The sequence below is a fragment of the Opisthorchis viverrini genome (genome assembly GCF_000715545.1).
Source record: "Opisthorchis viverrini unplaced genomic scaffold opera_v5_37, whole genome shotgun sequence".
Classification (NCBI taxonomy): Eukaryota; Metazoa; Platyhelminthes; class Trematoda; order Opisthorchiida; family Opisthorchiidae; genus Opisthorchis; species Opisthorchis viverrini.
In genome coordinates this window covers 1653182-1681122 of record NW_008751693.1, presented here as the reverse complement: position 1 = coordinate 1681122, position 27941 = coordinate 1653182, and the positions used below count along the sequence as shown (strand labels likewise).

General features: G+C 44.5%; 1 protein-coding gene across 1 annotated transcript in view; it reads right to left on the bottom strand.

The window, feature by feature from the left end:
* Nucleotides 1-27941, bottom strand: part of T265_02851 (hypothetical protein) — a gene marked incomplete at both ends in the record, with an annotated part of 83005 nt that overhangs the window by 12666 nt on the left and 42398 nt on the right. The window contains 11 exons of the mRNA XM_009167195.1: nt 2067-2384; nt 3027-3537; nt 5038-5252; nt 7221-7423; nt 8787-8977; nt 12322-13261; nt 16938-17055; nt 17229-17486; nt 21536-21871; nt 25716-25916; nt 26005-26106. Of these exons, the coding sequence (XP_009165459.1) occupies nt 2067-2384; nt 3027-3537; nt 5038-5252; nt 7221-7423; nt 8787-8977; nt 12322-13261; nt 16938-17055; nt 17229-17486; nt 21536-21871; nt 25716-25916; nt 26005-26106 (3393 nt within the window). The remainder of the gene's footprint in view (nt 1-2066; nt 2385-3026; nt 3538-5037; nt 5253-7220; nt 7424-8786; nt 8978-12321; nt 13262-16937; nt 17056-17228; nt 17487-21535; nt 21872-25715; nt 25917-26004; nt 26107-27941) is intronic.

Below are 27941 nucleotides of genomic sequence, written 5' to 3'. Positions count from 1 at the left end.
ATCTTCGAGTCCAGTAAACTATGGCTATAGTAAGTTTAGGAATGAAAACGTGACGTAATAAATTTGATATATTAAAAAAGCGGTAAGAATAGTCCTAAGACTTGAGAAAAGGACTAAGTAACAGTTTCAGGGAATTGGAGAAAACAGTATACCTAGTTGGGCGTACGATAGGTATGGAAAACTTAAAATGATTCGAAGACTCCGCTTTTGGAGTTCACCTGTGCAAAAGAATGTCAAAAAGAAAAAAAGTATGCTGCAGCAAGGACTGGACCCCCTTCATGAAGTATTAACTGCGTTGGTGTACTGACAAACTTTTAGGCCACTTGCATGTGTCCAATGTTCTATGACTAAGCTTAGGAAAGTAACAGGGTTCGACCCAAAGCTCAGATGCCGAGTAGAACGACATTTCGGGAATGATCTAGGAGTTTTGATGCCCAGGGCAACCGCATCGTTATTCGAGTGGCAGGAGTGTGGATACCATTTGCAAGTAGGCAGATAACCAAGGGACTGACCTTGCAAAGTTCTGTCCACATGACATAGGGTACACGATAAAAATTTAGTCAGGGAAACCACAGGAAGTATAGCGGTTTCGCTACCCGCACTACAAAGTCCTCAGTAGGTCAGGCCTTACAAGTAAACCTAATCCTCGAAGATAGTGACAAGACCTGGTGTTTGATTGAGGAAACATTCAAACAATGGAACAGAATATACGCCTCATGTTATGGTTATACACTTACATTACGGGGAAGACGCGTGGGAAGACCATAGAAGCGTCGGCCAGAAACTCGTACAATACACGCGATTCATTTTCATCTGTTGTGTATCGAACGAGCGTAGTCTGTCAATGGAAAATAAATCAATCTTCAACAGGTAACGACAACAAGGGGCACAGTTATGCCTAAGAGCATTCAGTAAAAAAAGGAGAATATTTTTGAAAAGTAGTGGCGCCCATTAGCGGTGAATTACACGTTGATGTTACTGATGTTCATTTGGTTGCTTGATCGCTAAGTTGGAATAGGTGCAATACAACTCGAATCACTGAAGACAACAAAACAATGACAGGGTGACCGTGGTTATCACCCTGTTGTAGAAGTGGTGACGTGGACTCACAAGGTAGGTTTTTGGGAAAGGTATAACCTGAACAGCGGCCCATTTGGACTGGCGAAAGTGTTAAAGGTTCGAATCACCACCAATTATGTGGAGGAAAAGTTTGGACGTTCTTTTCAGGCATCGTGCAAATTATGCAAACTTCAGACAGTTGTAAAGTCTATCACGAGGTGGCATTTCGATGTTTCGACATTGCAAACGTAGTGCAATCAATGAAGGTTTAGTTGGCGGAAGGGAAAGCTGAGAAGCCCTATTTCTTGAAGATAGTCTTGAGAAGTGTACGTCTTAAAACTTCAGAGGGAGACTGTAAGGTGCAACATGCAGTATGGCGCATACGTATACTTCACCTGAGTTTGAGGTGGCTGGCTGATCAAGCGGTTAAGTTTGCTTCGGTCCTGCACGTGTGCGAGACCACTCACAAGTAAACTACAGCGATCAGACTACTCGAATCCAGTGCTCGTATGTAGGTTGAATGAAGCTCGTCTTTGAAACTTGGGATCGAGAATTGGATTTCACTATCTGTACAGTGAAAGTGTTGCGTGCTAGTGAATGAATTCAAAACACAACAAGCGTAAAAAGCTACGTGAATAAAATGTACTGTTATAAAATATGGCAACAAAAGAAATAGATTCAAGCATCGTGAAAGTATTCAAAATATCCATAATCAAATATCCGCGGATGTGCCCCTCGGAACATAACATGACATCCAAGTGATAACAGTTACGGATGGAAAGAGGGATTCAGTTCAAAAGCAATAAGCCAGCCATTGAGATGAAAAGCGTGCAGAGGTATACCTTATTGGTATCGGCGATAAATTCCTTTGCTGATTAGGTTGCATGACGCACCGATTACGAAAGATGCATGAGATGTAAAAAAACAGGTTAGATCATGCAGGCAGTTGCGTGTTTTTTTTTCAGTTTTTAAAACGGATAGCCATTTTTTTACAACGGACAACTGACCAGAACAGCAATCGTAAGGGCTTGTGTAGCTTCTTCTGTAAGGATTTCAGGATCCAGAAGCACACTGTCTCCTGTTTTCTTTTCTAATTGTGCTGAGTGTCCGGATCCGGGTTGCTGAGACGAAGCGGAATGTTCGGGCTCCAGGGTCCCCGTTGGGAGTGGTGGACTTATAAACGGTCCACTGTTGGGACTAAATTGATCCGGGATTGACATTCCTGACGTTGTTGAGGTTGTTGACGGGCAACTATCGATCGAGCGAGATCGCAAACCTTCAGGCATCCCTTGAAATCCCAGCTGACGGTGCAGAGCGTGACGGGGCTGAGACAAATTAAAACAAACCAACTAAAGATGTAAGCAAGGGAAGAGCTCCAGATAATTTATCTTCTGATAACACATGATGTAACAGAGTCCGTTGAATGGACTTATACCGAAGCTGGTTATGATGGCTTATGGGATAGTTTCGATGTTACAATATCACATGACAGCAACTCCACCAGACGTGAAACCTTCAATAGTAGATCAAAGTAGCCATTGGCATGTGACATTAGCGTCGTTACACTCCGTGACAGACGGATTTAATTGGATGAAGGTCCACTCAGCGAGAGAACGATTTAGGTCGAAGGCTCTTCCTATTTTTCTTGCTGTCTTCATGGTCGCACTCGGTTGAGCGGAGACTAGATGTGCATCTCGGAGCGAAATCCGTGTGGTGTTGTGAACATTACCTTTGGGAAGATATTTCCACTACTTCTTCATGAGATATCACGGGAGCCAACTTATTTTCTCACACAGAGTTGCCATCTAAAGTGAGAAACCTATGAATTAATCTACATGCAGACAGCCTTTAACCTTGAATAATCTATATCCCACAGTTGGTGTGCAACCTTTCATGTGAAATGTGAACGTTTCAAAACGGAAAAAGATTTCGAATCAGAATGTCCGACCTGGTAGAAGAAAACTCACCCCTTCCACATGTCGTCCATGAAACGAACGATAAGTTTGTCCATGGTGGTCGACGGCATGTGAAGAAAAGCGATCTGCGCCCAAATTTGTTGATAATGTCAGATTTGACAGGTTGTCCTGACGTAGTCGAGTAAATCGGGAGGAAAGCACGGTGTTCGTGACCGGGTTTGGTAGCAAGGACCGCAACAAACCTACTGCACTGGGTGTGCGCTGTGCACAGGGCCGACCAGAATTAGTCAGTTCATGCAGGCTTTCGGTTGAACCACACCAGTCACCAAGGTTGCTAGTAGCTGCAGTGCAGCCTTTCGGTGGTGGGCCGCCAACAGCGGTCGAACCGAAGGGCGAATTAGGCTGTCCATGGGCATGAAGACCCGGAGAGTGATGCTCACCAGGCCCGGCCAAAGTACCGGGAACCCTGAACTTCAAACGACATCTTTTCCGAACTTCATCAGAGACAGGAAGTAAAGCCGCCAGATAAGCTACACTGTCTTTCGTCACTTGGTATTTGTCGCTGTAGAAAGATTTTAGAACATAAGGGATGAATTATGTACGTTTCACATTGTGTTACTGAGTTGGATTCGTCGCATGGAAGGTGCAAAATGAACAAAACCTGAATTGAATCACTGAAAAAGTTAGAATCGGGTAACTACACTCATGGCATATCCAAGTGAATAGTGAACACACTCGTAACGGAGGTAGGAAAACACTCGGAGTGTTTTAACCCTGCGCTTCATGTAACTTTTGCAACTGAGAACATTTTGAAGCACAGGATAACCAGTGTATAGTCAACAGGAGGTGGAATCATTCGGAGATGGTGAGAAACACTACTGAAAACTTATCGAGCTAGGAATCAAAATGTACGTTCCAGGTAGCGCGGACCAAAATAAGTCGAGAAGCGATTATCGAATCTGATGAAATCACGCACTACCAAACAGGAGAAAGAGACAAGAAATGAAACGAAGTTTACGGAGAGGATATCATCGAAAGGTTTAACTTCGGCTGCTGCAACACTGGGCACTGGGAGGACAGTTAGGATAAGAGGTCACAGTTTTGACAAGGAAATTCGCTCATACTGAAAGACGAGGCCATTTATGGACTTAGTGCCAGTCGTCGAGCGTTCCTATGATGGTCGGGTACAACTCGATATCAATGGTGAAACGGGTTTCTGAACCATTCATGACCCTTTTTAAAGGTCCTTTTGAACCGATTCCCCTTAGAACAGCTACCGTTGGTTGAAAGTTGAAATTGGTCAAACAAACGGTAAAATTTCAAACATGAGGATGTAAGATAGAGTATGGGTAAACAAAAATTCTGGTTCACATGGGTGCAAAGCGGGTTATGCCATAATTGTGATCCCCAAGTGGGGTCGAATATATGGGAACCGCCTGCATCAATACAGTTTAGGGGAGCGCACAAAAGTTTTGGATCAAATGATACACCAGACTTCACTCTGTGGCAACCGAGGGAGTTGACCATTAAGTATATTCCGAAATCTGAACTATTAACTGCTAGAAGCGTCATTATAATACGCACACCAGAATATTACACAGAAAATTAACATGGCCTTCTTAAGGAAAGAAAAGGATTAAAGTCCGCAAATTAGGAACTGGTAACGGTGGATACTACTGATGAGGCATGCGAGTAGCGCCCTCTCGTAAATCCGCTTCAGGTCTCTTGAAAAGTGGGATCTATTACGGAGTTTGTGGATTCGCTTTGTAGCATTCGCTTGCATTTAAGTAACAGTCAATGAATATCCAGGAAAGTTCAGGAAGACGCGTTCAAGAAGATGAGAGCTTTGCTCCGCTGTTTACTAGTCTGTAGCTGTTCAGTTGGTTGGTGTTCCTCCAATAAACAACTTTGCGGCGAAGACCTCCTTCATTTCATTGGTAATTACTTGGATTTCTACAAATAAGCTAAGTTTACGACGCTCCTCGTTAGCTCTATCTAGGGAGCAGACATGTAGTCATGCACTTTCGAAACAGTAATACTGTACTGAAATCGTTAGACCTACCGATTCAAAGGCTTTGCCACAATACTGAGCAGTGTGTTCAGAACGCGGATAGTCCGTGCCACAGTCTGGGGTATGGGATGGCGGAACCCTTTAAGAAGATGACCAACAAGGGCGAAGTGGAAGCTGTCCCGGAAGCTCAGACCGACGGCGTGGTCCATTTGTTTGTACTGTAGGATAAACTGCTCCCGACAACGCATCATGACTGTTTGCAAGGACTGCGAGAAACACGGGAGTAGAAATAAAACAATCTAATTGGAACCATAAAACATTTCGTTTAACCGGTTTCAAACATAGCGTGATGGTACCGAGTTATATTGTCCTGAACAAGTCAGTCTGCCACATTTCTGGTGCAAATAGCATAATCATAAAGGTACCGTGAAAGAGTGTGATAGTAGGAACATGGGTACTGTGGGGTGAAAGAACCTAGCGAAACAGAGGGTGAGAAGAGCATCTGCCGAAAATCAGTGCCTACGACCGCAAAACAGTGGTGGACATGGAACCTCCAGAAATGTATCAATACAACAGCTACTTATAACGAGAACAGTAGTTAGAGTCACAACAAATTTGTGTATTCGTACAATCCCTCCGCTTAGCTCACACACAAATTCCTCTGGAAATTCGACTACTTCAGAGCAGTCACTTATTATTCCTAACCTTTTCACGATGCTCGTAGAGGACCTTATAACCACCAGCCAAAGAGACTTGGCTGGTAGCAGGATACAATCCTGAAAATAAATGTCCTGGTTCCGAACCAATCAGCGGATGAAGCAAAATCGGTCGCACGTCCCTTTGGTCAGCAATCTTCACCACTTACTTCAGCGTCACGCAATCAGTGGCCACGACTAAGCGCATAGTGGTTGTGCACAACCACTAACCCACCGCCACGCACAACTACGCACTGATGATGTCACCTCGATTGGTGATGAAACGTTTGCAACCAAATTGCCCAGCTCAGCGAACAAGCCAACGACCATCTACGCTACCTGAGCTACCAACATTCTCCTCTATAGAATACCAAAGCTCACCGACAGTACATATCGTTGTCTCTACAAGGATTCGAACACCGGTCGCCTGAGATTCAAGGGAAGCGTGTTAACGCTGTACCACCGGTCTAAACCGGACAGCTGCTTCTCACCCGGTTTATTTATTGCTCCAAGTAGTTCCTTACTCATGTTGCTAACTTTTGGACCAACAGCCAAAAGAAAACACATTGGAAATAACTCAATAACAGCTTGCCTGAGAATTCGGTTGTAGTACGAAGAGAAAAAAGGACAAGCATAACTGCAAGGTCGTATTGTAGAAGTTGTTGCTGTCGTACGTGCGGTCAAATAAAAAAGGCACTGTATTCTGAAAAGTACCATTTAGATGTGTACAAAACAGAAAAATAACCTACTAAACAACAACGAAAAGTGAAGAAGCAACCAAGAGCATACCAAAATCGTGCTCATATGTGACAATTCTCTTCTTTAATTCAGTAGTTTTGAGGGTGAATCAATTAACGTTGCTAGCTTACTTCGGAATATATTCAGCGTTTTCCTCCACATTCGATGACTGTTTAACTTTTGTGCCTATGGTTGATCCATGAGAAATCTCGGGTGATTCATCATATCTACTGAATGGTGTTGTATTTCTCACCCATTACTGACAGCTTGCTTCACTTTCACGAGTCTGATTTTGAAGCTGTTCTCAGTGGTTTATTGGTTCTTCAGGTACTCACTTTAAAGCCTTTCATCTGTGTCCACAGAACACCTGAATGCCTTAACAAGAATATTATAGTCACCTGCTTACCGCATGCACACTCAGCATGCCTTTAGACATTAAAAATCGAACCGTTAAATACCATGAACAGGTCTATCAGGCTAAGGGAAATCGCATCCGGTTAAAACAAGATTACGGTGCACGAACCGTTCATCAACTTGAGAAGGAGAAATACCTCAGTATGTCGAATAGGGTGCACATGGGGTACCGGACATAAAGAAGCTATCTGACTACCAAACTAAGATGCGAGCCAGCAGAGAAATAGTTTGGCCAAGGTCAGAGGAGTTGGTAGGAGAAGACATCGAGTCAGTTGACTACAGTGCAGCTTCACCAATTGACTTGCTTGATGCATGGAGCAGGTTCCTAGGTAATTATGTGTGAACCGTTTCCGTTTTATTGTTCAGTACTAGAATAGATTTACTCACGTCCTGTTCAAACGTCCCGTGCTCGTCCAGAGTGAGAAGGTTTTGTTCCAGCAAAGCGAGACCAGCGGCATAGAGAGACACTTCATCCAGTTGTAGTACTCCCAAGGCAACCCAAAATAGCGGTAGATGAGTAGCCGAATTAGCGGGTAACAATGGTAATAGGCGGGTCAGGCACATGATGATCGACTCAATCAGATAGAGTTCTGAAATGAGGCATTAAAAGCAAGGCAGCTGATACAACGCACGCACATGGTCCTCACAGGGTTTGTCAGGTATATCTACTAGGAATGATCCATAAATGGGAATGATGAATTTCAACATCAGCCCAACCAAAACTGATGGAGAGCGAATTCGAGCGTGTCAGTCAAAAATAATATGGAGCACTGAATACTGAGCATGAATTAGTCAAGAACAGCTTGCACCAAAACAACTATGTACAGTTTTGTAAAGTTCTAAAGTCAGTGGTACTTTCGGCAAAACCATAAGGCAGTCAAATGGTAGGAACTGGAGGGTTACAAAGCCACGCACGCAGTAGACCCGAGCCACCAGGTCTTGAATGTGGATACCAAGATGAAAGAGTGATCGGAACAGACAGGCAGACACGTTTTAGGTTTTGTGTGTTCAGGGTGAAAATCAGAACCTGGATGTTGAATAGCTGATCGCTTGCACAGGCCCACTTCAGAGTCACTGTTTGTACGAGAAATTTGGTTAAGGGAATTCAACGCAAGAGTTCCGAGGTTTCGGTACCGCTTCTCAACACTATCAGGCATTTGTTCCACCGACACACATGGGATATACAATATACAAACAAGGAAACATAGGATCTCGCCCGAAATTCGTGACTTCACACCTCTGATGGTTCTCATACGATGCTTCTCGGTTTCTTATCGAGGACTGATATTGCATAGCAGAATCAATCCAGAAATTCGCAACTGTAGGTAGGCAACTAGGGAAGAAATAAGTATCGGTGGTCAAATAAGATGGTACATTAGGTGTCATTAAAATAGCATAGCATACTGCTGACCAGCCACCCCTTGCTGAGTGACATTATACAACTGTTATCTCGCAGTCTGTGGGGCTCTAGCTACTCACAGAGTATCCAGATGCATACTGTTGATGATTTTCAATGAGGATTCATGGCTGTATGATGCATTCAAGCGTTTTAGTATACGTCAACCTTGGTCAAGTACTCATACTGCCAAACGACTCATACCCAGAAGGCTTGACATATCGACCATAAACGCACATATAAAACAATACCGAACAGGAAATAAATGCAAAGTGCAAATGTACGAATTGGACTTTAGGACACACACTAGGTCTAGGCCAACAGTTCTTGGAAAGGACCTATGTGAAACGCCTTGACGGACGTGCGAGATAGGTAGAGTGTAAGGCTTGACAGACTTAAAAGATACGAGCCGGAAACAGTTTAGCACCACCGAGCAGGTTGCCTCATTTACCATAAACCCTTTTTTCGGCCCAGTCCAACAGGAAGAGCAAGCACCAAAGGAATTTATGAGATTAGTAAAATATCACGGAAACAGAACTCAACGGAATCAATCATACCTGCTTGACCGGTGTCAACAGTCCGATGACGAAGATCTTTCTCCATATCCAACTCATTTGCGTATGACTCCAGAGCTCGAGACATGATACGCAACAGCTGTTTGATATCGGTGTCGGTAAATCCTTTGCAGATGCAGCCAAGTACTATTATAGCACGAGGTTGGAGTGCCGGATTATTCTGAAATGCGAATCTGGGGAGAAAAACCAAAGGATCGGTGAATTGGCGGGCAGCTCAGAGTATGCTGAAGCTGATATTCAACTAAAAGCATTTCCATGAACTCCAAATATCGGACAAGGGGGAAGAACTGCGTTTTTCTTTTGCATATGGGGGTGGGGACATATCATCATCGTGACAGATAGAACATCAGAATCGATGATTACGGATGTGATCAATGTGCACAGAAGTTAGTCAACAAATGCATGTGGGGTTTAAGTACTCTTCTTGAACAAGGGGGAATAAGGTTTCGATTTCCGGAGAGAATGGGTTCCAGTTGCGAATAAGTTGATGAGCATGGAGGCCAAAACTATGAGGCTGAGAAGTAAGATTCGTCGTCTTATACATCTTTGGTGTTGTGCTTGAAAATATTAAACAAGTTCAGGGGCGATCTAAATGGTCACCTGATCCTGCTGGGCCATGCCTCAAATTGTGTTCCCGAATAACGCGGTGATATGCAATTCAAAAGCGAAAGCATAGTCAATAAGTAATCCCTTACTTAGTACTGAACAGTTTGAGAAGACGATCGTATGACGAAACGGCGGTATTTCATATCAGAATATGAAATGGAACATGCACCAACACAATGTACAGATAAATTTAACTAGTGTGGAAGAAAATATTCGACAGCAGTGACTGTTTTGTTTGTTTGGTTTTGCCATTGTAGTCATTTCAAAGCTACATCTAGGTAGCTTTTTACTAGATCGTTTGTTTGGTCGTTTGGGAATGCGTTTGTTATTTGACTGGTGCATGTGAAAAAAACGGTTTTCCAGGTTAATTGGTTATGAAAAAGTCGCTGGTTTCATGAACTGCATGTCTATAATCTGAGACGTTCTCAAAAAAGTAATTAACTTCCACATACAACACAAACCGAAAAGTCATTCCTAACTGTGCCACGAAGGGTGTCCACAGCAGGAGAGTCGGAGAACCAGGACCCTGGTCACTTAGTGGACTATTGCTCGATATCTGTAAGGTGTTGGTAATGCATAGCGTATTTCGCCCAGACTGGGACTCAAAATTGCAACGGGATTGTGACTTCCACCGCATAAGCTCATTACGAGTCCAGTGACCATACTTGTATGGTTACACATCAGATTGTTGGTCACCAAGTCAGCCCAAAAACGACTATAGTGAGAGAGAGATAGAGACGGAGAAAGTTGTACAATAACAAACTGAAACATTCAACAAAGGACAGTTGCACCTTGAAACATCCACTACATAGCATCCGCTTCATACCTACTTTTGAATCAACACACTAAATACTGATATATAAACGTTGCATGCAATAATTGCTCAAAAGATTACGACCGTGTGGAGCTGGGTAACAGCCGCTAGGAATTCCTTTATGGTAACGAAATGCGACCTATCCACTCTATTTAAAATCACTCTGTACATGTGTTATGCAGGACTTGCGACAACAGGCAATACACTCCACTGAATGTCCGTCCATTTCGCTTACGTAACCCTTTTTCTTTTTTCGTTTGGTTAAGGTGGTATGGCCTGACAATACTCGTAGTCAGGAACCCGTGTTTTCTGTGTAGCGCGAAAATTTCCACGGAAAATGGAAATTCACGGAGAAAACGGGAATGAACATTTGCGAGGGAAGCCATGAATTCTTAGATCTGACCGAGAAGATTGCGCAGAACGCCACATGCTTTCTGGTTTCAAAGTAGACTTTTGACTTTCTGATGTTCCATCAATCAAGTTGGGTGATTCGAATTCAAGGTTTCATTTGTAAGAGTCATGTAAAGCTAAACACGCAGATTGATAGTCAAAAATACGGGAGCGAGATGACTCAAGTGATTGGAGCGCAAGTACACTGACCGGAAGATCCAGATTTGAACCCGACCTCTGCCTCTCAACTTCCCCTGTCTAGGCTTGGGCAACCTGGCAGTATCACAGCCCACGTGTTCCTTCGGGTGGCATGATAGCTAGGTACTGAAAGGGTTTTATTTATTATTATTATTATTATTATTATTATTATTATTATTTATTGTTAAATAATCGAGAGTCTTCTGTGTACTCACCGTTCGTTGGACTAATCGTAAATTGACCAATAAGCCACAATGAAATCGTGGAGTTTCTACAGTCCGCTATGTAGGAGAACCCGTGTATGTGCACATTTTGTTCAGTATACTGCAACAGGGCTGTCTGGCTAAGGAGAGAGTTACGTACCTTTCTCAGTCAGATTAGACGACCCATAAATAAAGACGCAGCCTACCTCTTCTACGCTTTCTGATACTAGCTAAGGTTTATGCCTTGAATACAATGCCAGATAGAAAGGAATGAGCGCGCATTCATATGGCGTTTGCAAATCAGACCGGCGCAACAAAAATACTAAAATATAAATTGATGTAACTTGATAAAATGATCGAGTACCGCTGAACTGTTCAGTGACTTATGCGTTTCAAAAGTACGGTTTTTCGGAAAACGAGTCCTACACTCTAATCGGCCAGCCCTTTGAAACAAGATGATCCATGTAACACGACCGAATGTGTTTGATCTTTGGAATTCGTTTGCAGACGTGTGACTACGCCAAACTCACATCCTGGGCCGACTGAACATAGATGGCACTCAAAAAAGCAAGTTTTTTGCAAAGACTGGGTGTGGTGGTGGAATACATGAAATTAATTGAAAAATACCAGGTGCCATGTGGAAAACGTTCTGACCAAAAAAAACTGAGCGCGGAAGATCGCGCAATCACAAATCAAAAACCTAACATTCTGGTGCGATGAACCAGGAATCTCAGTGCAAAAATCACAAGCCCAGGGGAGTGATTCTGCAGCAATTAGACAACCGACGAATAAGGTTGGCGGAAAATTCACTGCGCACACTAGTATAGACTTGGAATCGTAGCATCAAGAGGATCACTCTAATGTTCCATCAGGTCAGTGAGTAAATTGTTGACAGCCTAGAGATGTTTGCAACCGCGGTGCGCAGTTGAGTGGGTTGAAGTGGGCGGATAGCGGCTAAGCAACAACTTGACTTATAGCTTGCTAATCGGTGCATTTTTTGCCTACATTATCCCTGTATTCGTAGGTTATATCACACGTAAACAATGACAAAACCACGGCGAAACAATGGGGAATAATGACGACGGCCATTTTGGGGGAGATTACTCGGCGTAGAGGTTAGAAGAGCAGCTCTTCAATACTACAAAAATCCTCTGAAACTTGCATACTTATGCAAAAATCCTCATATAGGAAGTGTTCGCTATGGGGAGTGGCCACTCTGGGGGGGGGGGGCTGTATTAGTTCGCAGAATGATATTCTACAGCAAACCAGATAAAGTATAATGGAGACCTCAGAAAGATCAACTTACTTTCGAGCCAAATTGGTCCACTGCTCAAGCCAGTGCGTAAATTCCGGTACTTCCTTTATTACGAGACTCATCACTTCCAGTAACGTGTCCGTGAGGAATTCCAAAGAGCTGAGTGTCAAGCGTTCGGGCCTGTCCAGGCCCTCGGAGCTTGCGGCTAACTGCGACCCTGGGGTTGTGATAAGTCCGTATGGCGTTGCAGTGAGTGATGGGTGGATACAGGAGCTCGTGCTAGTCGGCAGCTTTAAGAAACCAAACTGAGGGGATTCTGAAGGAACAAGACGTGGAGATATTGATGGATTGTTCCGCATTTGAGTATCACCCGTAATCAAACTGAATCCATCTCGAGAAGACTGGTTGTGCAACGAGAAAATAGTTCCACCCGTAGGCCCTGTGTGGGTTGCGGAATAAGCAGCTGTGTGGCGTGAAGAGTCCATTGACGTGCCTGAACAAGGCTCATGTAAAAGACGATTCGCTGAATCAACAGATGTTTCTTCATCCACTAGGATTATTGACGGAGGCCCAAGATTACTCGGGCTAGCGGTAGATTTCTTTCTTAGTTCATTTGCACCGTAGGTGGTGTAGGGAGCAGCGGTTCCAGTGCGCAGTGCCCCAGGTTTGGACAGATTATCCGCCGTAGGTAGGGACGTGTTTGATTCATTTGTACTGGTGCTACATCCGCTACTAATGCTTCCACGACCTGTTTGGTTACTCGGTGCGGTTGGTGCATTGACCGTCGCACCAGCTGATAAAGCGTGGGTCAGGGGTACAACCAAAGGCTGAGGTACAGTACCGCTTACAACCAGACCGGATCGTTCACCGGGGCGGAAATGAGGGAATGCACTGATCGGGGCACATTTACAGTGTTGAATTCCAAATACTTCGTAGAACTTTGGCAGCGTGAACTCAGCCAGTAATTGACGGAGTTGTTGAACAGTTTTATCTGAAGTCAAGTGACAGCAATAAAATTACATACAGCAACAGAAGTTTTCACATTATCGTAAATCCAAAAAGCGTGGCTTCAGTAGATTTCTGAAGAATTGCAAACAGCTAAAGGTACAGCAGTAGGTGGAGAAATGAAGATTTAGGTATAATGATTTCTATCTAGAAGGAACCCTTAATCCGGTCCTTTCCAAGCATTTCACAACGGAGACTTCCGCAGGGTGGAGGACATCTCGCACTAACGATCATATCTGCCACTCATCCTATCCGTTTCAAAATAAAGGAGGAAACGTACTGTCCGACTAGATGCAGCAACAGCTCAAGGATTGTTAAATTTCTCCTCCAGAAGCAACTGGGTGACAGAGTGACCAGTATCTGATCTGTCAGTGCCTTGCACCCAGAAATTAATAGCCTTCCACTCGGCCCGGGTAATCAAGTGGATAAGATCGTGAATAACCTGTTAGGCTACTTGGATACGGGCCTCACATTTGACTTCATAAAACAGATGCAGAGACATTACAGCTGTTCTGTTCAAATGGGTTCTCACCAGAATCATTGGCAGGAGGATAGCAGTAATACATATTGACGCTTGCCCATCACTGATCGTTGATCTATCATGCGTACTACAGAACCTATAATAGGAGTTACCGTGACAAGAGACCGCTTTGATGCGTTTGGTTAAGAGATTCATTAGCATGTTTTCTTCTTATTGTGCTTGTCTGTATTCTGTCTCTATAAAGGGGCACGCTGCATTAATGTGCCTAGACACTCCGCGGATAGCAAGCTAATCTGAGACAGTTCTTCTAGGATAAGAACAGGTTGAAAGAATCAGTGTTCCACAGCGACATTTCGTTGCAGTACATTCACAGTTACTTTGAACGCCTGATTGTGAAAAAAAGGATACAAGGGGATAGGGAGGAAACCTAGTGCTAGCCTACTACAGCCATTCCGGGGGCCTACACCACCAGGCACCCACTCAGACAATCTGGATAGTGACTTGAAACAGCACATCGACTAGCAGCTACTTCTTGCAATGTTTCAAGGGGGTTTAACGCGGACCCAATCTTGTAAGGCGAGTCCCATTAACAATACAAAGAGCTCTCGTAGTCGCCTTCATAGCCTCTGCTGGATCGAAGCTTAACTACCTCTCTGCCTGTGCCGGTCTGAATTGGGCACGGAAACCAGTACGTTTTGGTGCTGGACACATCCTTCGGTTGAGGTCTGTATTGTACAACCGGACACTTGCTGACTGATGGTCTCGTTGCGAATTTTTCGGCATTCGCCCACACAAGTCCATTAAGACCGGAGGATAAAATAGTTGGAAATGAAGGACATCGTCAAGCAGAAGTTGAAAACAGGAAGACCCAGTCAGAATGTTTCGGACAAATCTGGGAATCAGAGTATGGAATCACCCCACCCTAAGAATCCCGTGCGGGAGGTGTTTTCTCCCAAATCATCACACATTCAGGACACTGAAAACGCTAGTTATCACCCGCTTTCAACCCACCTGAGAGTTGCTTTGCCAATGCCGAAGTGCATAACGAGTGGATTACATTGATGACAAATCCATGCATTGAAGCTCGAAGCGATAACGGTCCAGTGCAGACTAGTAGAGTGGCAATGTGAAACAGTCTAGGTAGGTGGGTGCGAACTGGAACGAAGAGTAGAGAATGACATAAAACACAACTAGTTAAACCGATCACCAGAGATTTAGAAGAACCCTACTAAAATCCAAACATCAAGAGAGATTGTGTAATCAGTGCGAACTACAATCTAACACTTCTGTGGGCATTTACGTAACAGACTTGGGACTGCTACGGATGAAAGGGGTCATTTATTAGAAAATGTTAATCGACCGGTTACAGACCATTGGACAGGGATGCAAAACTCTCATTTACATCTTATTTACAAAAACTTGACATCCATCTTCTCCTGGGCGCGTCTTCTTGAACTTTCCTGGATATTCACTGCACAAATCCACGCAAATGTTACAAAGCGACTTCACAAATTCCGCAACAGATCTAGCCTTTTCAAGAGGCGCAAAGCGAAATTCCAAGAACAACACATACTACTCGCATGCATCCCCATTAGTAGTATCACCGTTACACGGGTATAACCCAACCGTTGCAGCTAGTTAGTTTTGAGGGCAATCGATCGTCACTACAGTTCGGTCGGCTATCGTTCTTGTCGCCCGTCCGGATTTGTACGTGTACCATCATCCGAGGGACATATCCGAGTGTTCTCAAGTAGAGCATGGGAAGGGGGGGATACCAGACTACTTTTTTGGATTATTGAGAAACCACACACTGCTAAGTGAAATGCTCGTGGTGAAAAGACAGAAAGTCATGGTTTCGTTTCTGTACAAATTTAATAGCTGCAACAACAGTGGTTCTGGCCGAAGGGGATACTTGAACTTTCCTGGATATTCATTGCACAAATCCAAGCAAATGTTACAAAGCGACTTCACAAATTCCGCAACAGATCTAGCCTTTTCAAGAGGCGCAAAGCGAAATTCCAAGAACAACACATACTACTCGCATGCATCCCCATTAGTAGTATCACCGTTACACGGGTATAACCCAACCGTTGCAGCTAGTTAGTTTTGAGGGCAATCGATCGTCACTACAGTTCGGTCGGCTATCGTTCTTGTCGCCCGTCCGGATTTGTACGTGTACCATCATCCGAGGGACATATCCGAGTGTTCTCAAGTAGAGCATGGGAAGGGGGGGATACCAGACTACTTTTTTGGATTATTGAGAAACCACACACTGCTAAGTGAAATGCTCGTGGTGAAAAGACAGAAAGTCATGGTTTCGTTTCTGTACAAATTTAATAGCTGCAACAACAGTGGTTCTGGCCGAAGGGGATACAGTGATGCTCGATACGATTATTTCCTTCGGCGGGTTTACTACTCAGAAAAAACATCTAATCAGATGATTGGAAAATGCGTTCTGGAACTTCGTTTTACAGGAAGCTAGTGCAGCGAAGATGATTTCAATGGGTTAGCCTTGTGGTCCGAAAACACTAGGACCAGCTCGTTAACACCAACTGGCTCTTCCAAAATATTGAAAGAAGGGTTGTCGTCAATGCGGGCATCTGAACACGTGGATGGCCGTCGTGAGAGAATGATTCGGCATAGCCGTATCCGCTGCGAAAACAAAATTGAATCACAGTGCGTGAATGCCGTTCGTCGGCTGCAAAAGTAGAGGGCATCTGGAAGGCCGACTCATGCTGGGACTGAATCTGAACAAGTAAGTAAAATCGCCACAGATTCAGCAGCATGGATGGTGATTTATGAATACTGAAGAGATTTTGGGGTTTCGATAGGATGACATTCTTCAAGTTGTTGAGAATCATCGGCGGTGCGCTTTACACAAGTTTCGGAGAGTACCTCACTCCAACATCAGTAGCCCGTCAACAATAGTTGAGTCAAAGCTTTACCATCCTTAGAACAGAGTTCGCATCAAATAACCCGATATTCGTTGATAAGTCCTCAGATGTATGGGTCACGCAGCCTGTGGAATTTTCCCATTTTTGGGCAGGGTTCTTATGATTTTATCATCCAAGTGGGGAAAAACGACCACAGTATTTAGTGCGTAGAAGAAATCAAGTGACGTTGGTATTTAGTGCGTAGAAGAAATTCAAGTGACGTTGGTGAAAAAAAAACAGTAACTTACTGTCTATACAGTTGTTGAACGACAACATGAGCAAATAACGCAGCATCGGTGCAATTTCAGGCCATAGTGGATGATGTTCCAATAGTGTGGTAGGCGCTGAGCAGGTCTTTTCAATGAACTGCAAAAAACAGAGATAATGGGGTGGATAGCGCAGAGTAACTTATATCGGCCTTCCGTTCCAAATCTCAAACTAGTGTGCCACATAGTGTTTGAAATAACAAGTGGCTAGTCACGAAGAGAGCAAAGAGCGAGTCACGGAGAGAGAACATAATAAAGGAACGCTGCACTTACTCGACAGAGCTTCGACAAAACTTTCTTGGACACTAGTTGCACGTTGGCCGCTGCTAAAGCGACCGACGTGTCAGCCATAATCTCTGCCTGCAGACTTCCAAGACCACAGCTCACTGAGCGCTGAATGAAACTGTCCAACACAAGTCCCACTAATTGCGGAACTTGTCCCAAGTTACCCCAAATTTTCGTTTGGATCGATGGGTACATTTGTTCTTCATCAATGGTCAAGGTGATCAGCTTGTCGATGATGGATAGGACCTACAGATAGGGTGAAAAAGTAGTGATGAAGGCAACACTCGGGAGGAACTATCTCGGGTACAACCTCAAATGTCACGTAACTAACGACAGACATAATTATTTAATGTCTGGATCGAAAAGAAAACAGACACAATGGGACGTGCCGTGTGGCAGATGAACACATGTTAGTCCATGCTGTAAAGGGCAACAAAGAAAGAGGACAAAAAACCGAATATTGTCATAGTGTGAAGGGCATCTGCTATGTAAATTAGCCGGTATACTGTTGTTAGATAACTTTAACTTGATTCTTAGCAGAGGAGATAAAGGAACTCAGATTCAGTCAGCTTGTTGAGAATAACCAAGCAACTTTCTCTAATACAATTCGGCATGCTTGATTAGTTTGACAAATCAATGTTTGCGTAATGGTTGGTGGCTGTGTGCTGGCTATTCATCCCGGAAATAGGGAAATACTATCCATAAGTCTTTCTTCACTATACCCAGGGAGTCACTACCGCTCTTGTTGAATAGACGGTTCGGGGAAACAGGGTACCAGTGGGTTCAAGTTGTTCGCACGGTATTTTTATTAAAGTCAAGCAATAGTGCGGCTAGCACTCAGAGTGAAACAGTCAAACCTATTGGTCAAACGGACAATTCGACCATACGACTGAGTAGATAGAAAGTATTTCCCCTCAATGGTTTTAGAATGCCGAAAAGTTATGATAGTTCACCTGGGGGGTACTTGAAGCTGAAGCAAAAACGTTTTAGGGCTAACGACATAGTTTAGCAATCGTCCAATCTACCCATCTCTTTCGATCATTGTGGGGCTTATCACAACGAGGGATAACATTTCATCTGTCCGGTCTGTATGATTATATAATTCCATTCTACCGAAACAGTCAGAAGCAATGTCAACTCAATTCAATTCAATTAATCAGCTATAAGCCGTGTACCATAGGCACGTTGGTTCCAGCTGCTACAGTTTCGATCACCGGGAATTGGGAGAGTTGTACATACAGCAATGTTTTGGAGGCGATGGCATGTTTGGTTAGTTCGGGAACTGGGTAGCTACGCGTTGAAGGGCATAGCCTTGATGCACGAATGCCAGTGACTGCGCAATTGGGACATTTCTGTCAGTGTCATTAACCACTGGTGATTTGATTCCGGGGGTCCCCATCCAGGGAGGCGACAGTTGTCGACCCGACTAAGTTTACTGGTTAGTGTTTCATAGTTAGTTGCCAGGTCATAAACTGTCCACCTCTCGGTCGCTTCCAATCAGTACAAGGATGGGCGAAAAGAGTTCTGCAAGGCAGACGGTCCGGCATCCGCGGCAAATGTCCTAAGCGGCGTAACCTATGACGCGTGAGTTCTTTATTCCTAGGACCATCTGGCGTACATCAGCATTACTATTCCGATGTTTCCACCAGACCAGACCAATGCTTCGGAACACCGATGGATTTGATTCCGGGGGTCCCCATCCAGGGAGGCGACAGTTGTCGACCCGACTAAGTTTACTGGTTAGTGTTTCATAGTTAGTTGCCAGGTCATAAACTGTCCACCTCTCGGTCGCTTCCAATCAGTACAAGGATGGGCGAAAAGAGTTCTGCAAGGCAGACGGTCCGGCATCCGCGGCAAATGTCCTAAGCGGCGTAACCTATGACGCGTGAGTTCTTTATTCCTAGGACCATCTGGCGTACATCAGCATTACTATTCCGATGTTTCCACCAGACCAGACCAATGCTTCGGAGACACCGATGGTCAATACTGACATCTCTCGAATGTACACTGCGTGGAGGTCACGTTTCTGATCCATAAAGCAGTATGGATCGTACTGCCACAATGTGAACTCTACCCTCAGCAGACAAACTGACGGCACGTCGGCGCCATAGGTGTCGGAAGTTGGCAAAAGCTGCCCCTGCTTAACCGATTCGATAATTAATTCCATCTCTAGCCAGTCCCCCGAACTGACCAGGTAAACAAATTTGTCCACCACGTCTACCAGCTGCATGCATGAGGTTTGGGTTTGATCCCACAAGGTCTTGTGGCATCACTTTACACTTCGCAGACGTGAAGCGCATGCCGAACCGTGCGGCAAAGTGACAGATCTTGATAAAACCCGTCCTTCTCAGACTCAGAACTGCAGTCTGTCGGGGCGTACCCTGATACGACAAATAAACACCGTTTATCGTATCGAACTGCATTGATCCTAATTGAGTCAGACAACCGTAAGGCACAAAGACGACTGTTAACTGGGATTCAGTCCAGTAAGACTCCTTCAGCTATGGAGTTGAGTGCAACTTCTGCACCGTAGATACCACGAACCATTACGTCAGGATCACCGGATAACAGAAGAGTCAAATGTGGAACATCTGGGCTCGTCCTAAGCGGCTTGAGGAGCACGACCGAAGTGGGGTCTTGTATGCGTGTTTCGGAGACACAACATACACCGATAGAGAGGGAAAGTAAGGTTTCAGCAAGAGATGCCTGTTACTCGACTTGACATAGAGTACGGACACTAAAGGTTGTAACATGGACCAGATCTCTCGAGGTTAGTAAGTGATTATTTTACATTACTTTTTGGGCGATGGTTTACACACGAGACAATCGCTAGGGGACTGGCAGATGGGTTGACTGTACTGCATCATTCGATGGGTGGGGATGGGGTGCGAAGGAAGGACGGTGAGCGAAGAGCTGCGAGGGCGAATGATACTTCCCGGTTGTCCAAGGCGAAGAAGGGGGTTTGGTTGAGGTACCTGACCCTGAGCCTTTGACTCCAGAGCCTGACCCATAAGGCAGTGGGAAAAAGTTGGGTTGCGTTCAGGGACCCTGCCCCTAACCTTTAAGATAATAATCTGGAGTGCGAGACAGCAGCTGCTAGGATTTTATAGGAGGACCCTTCAAGGAGCCAACGAATCAGCAGTCTGACCTACTTGGCTGCAGGGGGCAGGCCTAACCGGAGGATGCAGGGAGTAAGGAATAACTGTCTCGCTCCTAATGCGGCTGCGTAAAGCAGGTGACTTTTGTACGGGCACCCGACTCTGGTTTTAAAAGTATTGTAACCGTATTGAATAACGTGCCGGAGGTCACGGTCAACAGCTGGGCGACAGGAGTGTTCGGTTTTTAGGGCCGACCTTTTCTAACCTGTCCTTCCACGGGAGGAAGCATCGCTGCTTCCATTAATATGAACACGCTGGTCGCCTAAGGGAACCGTCTAACTGCCTTTACACTCCTATCGCAGAGGACAGTACGACTTTACCTATAAACTGCCTCATAATACGATTACTCGCAATACGAGGACTCGGTGTTCATCGTCGGCGTGCTTTCCGTTGGCCTTTCTGGCATGGCTGAACCTTTAGGTGCTGAGTTTCAGCCGGTATAGCCCGCGGGATCATTACATCACAGAAGCCTGAACACGGCAACAAGGTGACAGCTTTAGATCGGGCAGAAACAATGCGCGGTTTGGCGGAGGCAGGTTAATTTCTTGACAGAGAATCACATTTGGAGCCGTTTTCAAAACCATGCGACGCCGGTGAATGTCAGATGCTTTCGTCTTAGTTTCCAGATTTCCCAGCCACACTGCGAACCAGCCTCAGATTTCACGAATTAACCTAACGATTGCCTCAATCGCTCGGTACCAAACAGAGTGAGCAAACTAACTCATTATCGGTCAAACTTCGAGTTGTTGCGATGAATGTGTGAGTTACAAATAAAGCAGTATATTATTTCGCCCAATCGAAAAGTTTGGAAATCTAATCGCGTAATTGGAACCTTGAACCACTTGCCGTCCTTTGCAGGTATGAGAATTCCGGTATTCAAAAGTGTCCTGATTTAAGGACATCTTACTTTCAATACCTAAATGGTCGGAAAAAGGCTGGATAGTCCAGTAAAGGTTTGCTTTCTGAAAAGAAGCACCAGCAACGAGATGTATCATAGCTTAATTTACTGAGAACGTACCTAAGTGAGTCTTAGTTCAAAGTTAGGTCTGCTGAACTTGACACACTGACACACACAGTTCATAGGTAAAACAGGCCAGAGAAAGCTAAGAGTTATGGTGGACCTGAATAAGCACATACTTTTTGTTGCTTGACGTCATCCGAACGACAGAAACGTGTTAAGTTGCGCAGCCAAGGGGTGATATATTCGAGGCATAAGTGTTTCATTTCGATGCTCGAACGACTAAAACCCTGTATACATTCATCTAAGAATTCTAAGGTCAGATGTGGTTCCAACTGAGCCAGACGTTTGCTGATCTCCGAAATGAAAAGAGTGTTGTTTCCAGGAATGCACAGCCCATTGGTTTCCAGCAACTGCCCCTCTATCTTCAGGTTGAATGTTTGCGTGAGAGCGCAAAGCAGGTTGTAAGCGGCCGATCGAAGACTTGGGTCAGAGCTGCCCAAATTGAGTAGTGCCTGGGAATTAGGATAAAAAAGATAAACTGTGGGTGATTTAACAGATCTAATGGGAAGAGGGCGATAAACATCGTTTCAGAGGGGTTCGGTAGACAATCGGTAGTTTTTAACTTGACAGCGTATCATTTTTGACATGAAAGCTTCATCGGGTCAAGTGATCAGGTTTTTCCGCAGACAGAGAACCAACCAGTAAGACTTCTACAGATTAGCATACTAGACCAGCGGTGAATGTCTATTAAAGGGTCTTGTCGGTTAGTGTGGTTGTCTAAATCTCATAGTTGATGGGTTGGGAGAATTTCAAATTATTTTTAATCGGGTTTGGTTCCTTAATCTTCCGCTTCAAGGTTTTCTAATTGATGATTCACCTTGGGTACCACGAGTAGATTTCGCTGGTCCGTGTGGGCTTAAGTGTGCTACGAAAATTTAGTTAGGGAGGGGAAAGGGGGAGGAGGTGGGCGAGACAAAGTGCACTTCAGACCTAAGCTGCTTCTGCTGATAAATTCTCTTTCTAATAACCGCACATCACCACATGTCATCTCGACTGGTTCTGGTGTGAAGTTACCTGGCTGTCTATCATATGTGTATAGACTTTAGTGCAGTCGTTGTAGATCGTCCCTGGTTCTGTTCGTCGGGTGACGGTGCTTCAAATGCGCCAGTGCAGTGTTTCCATTCTGGAAAGCACTCCAACGTTACTCATGTTTAAAATCCTTCGAATGACTTCCGATGTCCCTAGTTTGTATGAAATAACAGGAGTACCAATCCATTCCCTGTTGGCTTTGGCCACCGGGACCAACACCCTTCGTAACTGGCGCCTAACAAACTAGCTTTCTAATTGACGATTCACCTTGGGTACCACGAGTAGATTTCGCTGGTCCGTGTGGGCTTAAGTGTGCTACGAAAATTTAGTTAGGGAGGGGAAAGGGGGAGGAGGTGGGCGAGACAAAGTGCACTTCAGACCTAAGCTGCTTCTGCTGATAAATTCTCTTTCTAATAACCGCACATCACCACATGTCATCTCGACTGGTTCTGGTGTGAAGTTACCTGGCTGTCTATCATATGTGTATAGACTTTAGTGCAGTCGTTGTAGATCGTCCCTGGTTCTGTTCGTCGGGTGACGGTGCTTCAAATGCGCCAGTGCAGTGTTTCCATTCTGGAAAGCACTCCAACGTTACTCATGTTTAAAATCCTTCGAATGACTTCCGATGTCCCTAGTTTGTATGAAATAACAGGAGTACCAATCCATTCCCTGTTGGCTTTGGCCACCGGGACCAACACCCTTCGTAACTGGCGCCTAATCAAACTAGCTGGATATCCACTACCCCGAAGTTTGTTCTTTACTTCAATTTTGGGCTCCTGTCCGATCAAACTCTTTTGCACAGAACGATAAACAGACTAAACACCCCCAGGTTCGTCTAAAACAAGGCCTACCAGTAGGACTACTTTCCCTTTCAATGAACTAATTTGGGATGAATAGCGGAAAAAAATGAGTAATCTGATTTTGTGATGCGATTTCCGGTGCGACCTGTAAAAGAGGGTCGCACATCTGAAAAGCACGGTTCTAGCAGAGAGCCACTTCACAATAGTCGTAGCGGCAACTTGCGTCCACATCATTGAGGCCCTGGTGATTGTGCGCTGTGATCTTTCAGACTGGCATCCATTGAAGTTTTCACCGTCTGCAATAAGCTTCATCTAGAGGAAATGCTTAGTCTAGCCGTCGTGAATGAGCGATGGCGCTTTCGGTGTGGTCCTCATTCCAGGACCCTATGACCCTTCGTGATCTCGAAAAGCGGCGTTGCTAACTAGTTGCGTCCGTACCACCAGTTTCCGCCCAGATTGTTGGAGAGAATTTGTAGGTATAGGCATCTCAAAATGACTGGCCAGATTCCTCCTCTGTCCGCTCATCTAGTATCCAACTTGAGGATTCACCAAATATATCTTATGGTTCTACGGCAGTGAATTATCAACAATGATGATGTCGCATGAAACTACCAAAGGCCGTCTCACAAAGTCTACAGGTTGCGAACCTGACGATACTTCCATCTTTGTTGCAATTTCGAACTGAAAAAGTTGTGACCCACAGCTGAAATTTTCGGTAACGACTAAACCTGGAAACGTGTACAAAATCGCCAGAGATAAACCTAATCGGTCAAAACCCTTATGGGTGTGCATTCAATGTGGCGACTATTTTACTGCACCAGTTAAACACATCACTGAGGCACAGTAACTGTCCGAATTTGCAATGTTTTATGACCCATATGTTCGTTAAGGCTGTTGGTGATGTGTCGGGATATGCGCAAATCGGTTGTGTTTAGTGGTTACTGATCAGATAACTTCTGACCTATCTTGTCAAGCCTGGCGAGTATTATCAGACTGCACAAAAGTCCTTCGGTGATGTGAGAGTTTTCGGACAAACCCTCGTTTGTGTAATCCGGCAGTCCACGTAAACACACACGAGTACTATACACAGGTGGTATGTGTACCCAGAACAAAAATGGTGGGTAAATTTTCCACTTTGGCTGGTTAGATTTGCTCTCATAACAGTTTCTTACACATTTAAGGATAAGTGTGTTACAAAACAGCACACAATTGTGAAGCATGAATCTTTCTGTAGACTTAATTTGCTTCCATATGTGAAATCCACTGAAATTTCGGTTTCATGTAACTGCATCGAAGACCATCAAACAACGGTCATCCTTGTGTAAATTCCGTGGGACGTATGCACTACAAGTTGTTTTGTATTGTCAAAGTGCACTGATGAAAGTAGGACCATGAAAAAAGACAGATTTATGAGTGTAAATGTTCGTTCTTACCATGTCAAACAAGTACAACTGTCCATAGCGGATACACCCTCATGTCCAACAGTGTCGGCTGCTTCCGAAAGAATGTGTGCTGTAGGTTCAACTTACTGACAGCATTTTGTTACAAGGAAACTGGGACACATTCCCGGACAACAACAATAACAACTAGAGATACAGAACACCGCGAAACACTATATGTTCAATGTAGTGAGGTGAAAATGGAACACAGTGGGACATGGATAAAAACGTAATTACGTGGGCATATAAAGGGAATTCAAGACCGACCATTACATGTGGACAGCAAGTGCTCGTCCGCATACTTGCTGGTGGGATGTAGGGAATGCAGATGTGCACTGTTTTCATCTTCTGGCTGGGAGCAAAACTCTGCAAGAACCGTTTCGATCGAATGATGGGCAGGTGGGTTGCTTGCAAAGAGAGCGGTTGTGAAGGATGAGCATCATCCCGACAAATACTCATCCGCATATCAATTTGGCTTTCACGAGAGACTCAAGTGAATCCCTTGTTTGTGATATTCTTCAACTGAATGTGCTGCACAAAGGCCGCTTCATGTTTCAGTTGGTATGATATTCGGTAGATTCACTGATTCTCCCATGTTAGCCAAATTGATATGCAAATGAGTGATTGCGTCGAAATCTGTCCAATTCGGGTTCAAGTAGGACATAATTTTGAAGGGAACTCGGGTACTACGCCTACCTGATGAGCTCCAAGAAGGGCGAAACCGACCGTGAGTTGTTGAATATTTATCCTTGTGAGTAGTTTCCTTTGTGATAATCGTCATCTTTAGATGGATAGTGATGCTACTTTTCGATAAACTAGATTACACGATGTCCAAACACACCACAGTGCTGAAGTTCTGTGTATAGGTAAAATAAGGAATGGACCAAAAAGATGCTCCCACACCACGGAATGGCAATGAATAAAACAATACAAAGCTGAGATCGAAATTAGAAAGAAGGGTTTTGATGGATGTCAGTCAAACATTTGGTGCACTAGCATGCTCAGATCAATCATGGCCAAAAACTCACGATATTCAACAGTGTGCCTGGGACATCACGTGGTCTGATTTTAGTATGCATTGCGTGCGTGTCCGGCTGGGAGAGGGCCCATCGTGTGCGAATGTGGATGATTGCCTGAACAATGGAGTCACAAGCGTCGTGAATAAAAGACAACGGACCGTTGTCATTAGAGATGGTGAGAGTGAACTGATTATCGTCCACGAGGCACACCTGTAAAGCAAGTGTGATAAAGATGAGCTCGGTATATTGAAGGCAAGGTACACGAGGAAACTGATAGGTGAATGAGGGGGATACGTACCTCTTCGATCTCGGAGGCGTAGTACACATCATTCAAGATGACGGAATGTCCGAGAACCTTGCTTTTCTCAGTCGACGTAACTTGAATAGCATTTGTGCACACCTGAAAAGAGAGAAGGGGAATCTAGTGTAGCCAATGAAGTGAGATTCGGTAGTTACCTTGTAGAAAGGACGCCGAGGGAATGGACTTTGAAATTGTATCCGGCAACTAATCGTACAGCAGTCTATGAGTTTCCTTGAAAATAAGATGAATTAATGATACAAGACATATTTTCAGTTTTAGAACTTAATATACGTGGGCGTACTTGTTATGAATCAAGCTTGACGGCAATTGTTTCTTTTACAAAAACAGTGTTCCTCCCATGGACCCGCAGTGGAAGTTTTAAAAATTTTACAAATTATTAGCCAAAATTTTGGGGAGAAATATCCTCGGTTAAACACCTGAATGATCGAAACACGCAGTGACGGCAACGGTTGTACGTTATGATACATGACGTTTTAACTATTGTGTCAAGTCAAGTAAAGGGTGCTCTTACATGTACTCCGTTAGTGACCCACTGGCAGCGCTTGTGGCGGCAGGACAGTCGTTTGACCTATATAGGGTCCTCACAGCAAATTGTATCTGATCGAAGAACCGTTCCGTATCCCACCTGGTCCCACAGGTTTGGGCTTGGAACGTATGCGGCGATGTGTTCCGTAAAAAAAAGGTAGCGTGAATGCATTTCTTTCTCAACACCGCTGCCTTTCGGTTAGGCTTTTGAGCCAAAGGCTTTGCTTGTGGACCCAAATCATCTTCCTGTCCAGGTGTGGGCACCCTGGCATTATCCCAGCCCTCGTACAACCATGTCATTTACAGAGTAGGGCAATGAAGCATCAGTGTTAACACTGATTTTGCTGTCTTTGATGATGGTGATGATCTGTACACAACAGTTAGTGAGGTGGAGAGCACGTGTCTATCAATGACATGTCGGTCTCCCCAGATTCTGATGGCTTACATGACGAACGGTTAGTTATGTGAGTTTCAGGTAGTGTTACGTCACAGGGACCAGTTTTATTGGGAAACCAACAGAGAATTACGCAAGACAAGGGAGCTAATTTGTCATGAGAATAGAGCATAATCTAAGTTCAAGCACACATGCTGGCTCAAGGTCGACTGCGACGTGGTAAATTCACTCTGAAATAACCTAGGACGACCAATCCGCAACCTGCAATACTGTGATGATAACATTTTACACCCAGCGAGGCCGTCTTAAACGTTGATAGAAGTCTAAGTTTATGGAAACTATCTGTGCCAAGATCCTCAGAAGAGTTCTTTTAATGATAAGCAGTACTGAGCAAGGGGCGACAACTCCAGTGACCTAAATTCACTACATCTTAGAAAAGAAAACCTGACTAAAAAGCTCAAATTTTAGTGGACTCAGCTTAGCTTCCATAGGATTACTCCATAAATGGAACAACTCAGCCATCATTGACAGGAAGGTAGACAATGAGCATTTATCCGTTCCTTCCTTAATCCCAGCACAACTTAGCCAGCAACGAGGTAAATAATAGTAGAATGTGTTGCTGGGACAGAATCAAGCGAAAAAACAGGGTGATACAGCGACCACCGATAGATAAATTTTTAAGCGATCCAACGTACGGCAGGTCAGTGGTTCTCAGCCTCTTTCTGTCGTACCCATTTTTCGTGATACACAAGTGATCGATAACCTGGAAGCTTCCGGTTGAACAGTTATTCTGTTGAACATTGCTTCTAGGTAGCAATCAAATTTCACACAAGCTACAGTACGGGCTGTTTTGTTGTATGGCTGTGAGACTTGGCCGATTCGAGCAGCGGAACTGAGACGTCTTCAGGTGTTCGACAATCGTTGTCTCAGGACCATAGCTCGTGTGGGTTGGTGTCGGCGAATCCGTAACGAGGCAGTTAGAAAGCGCGCTTTC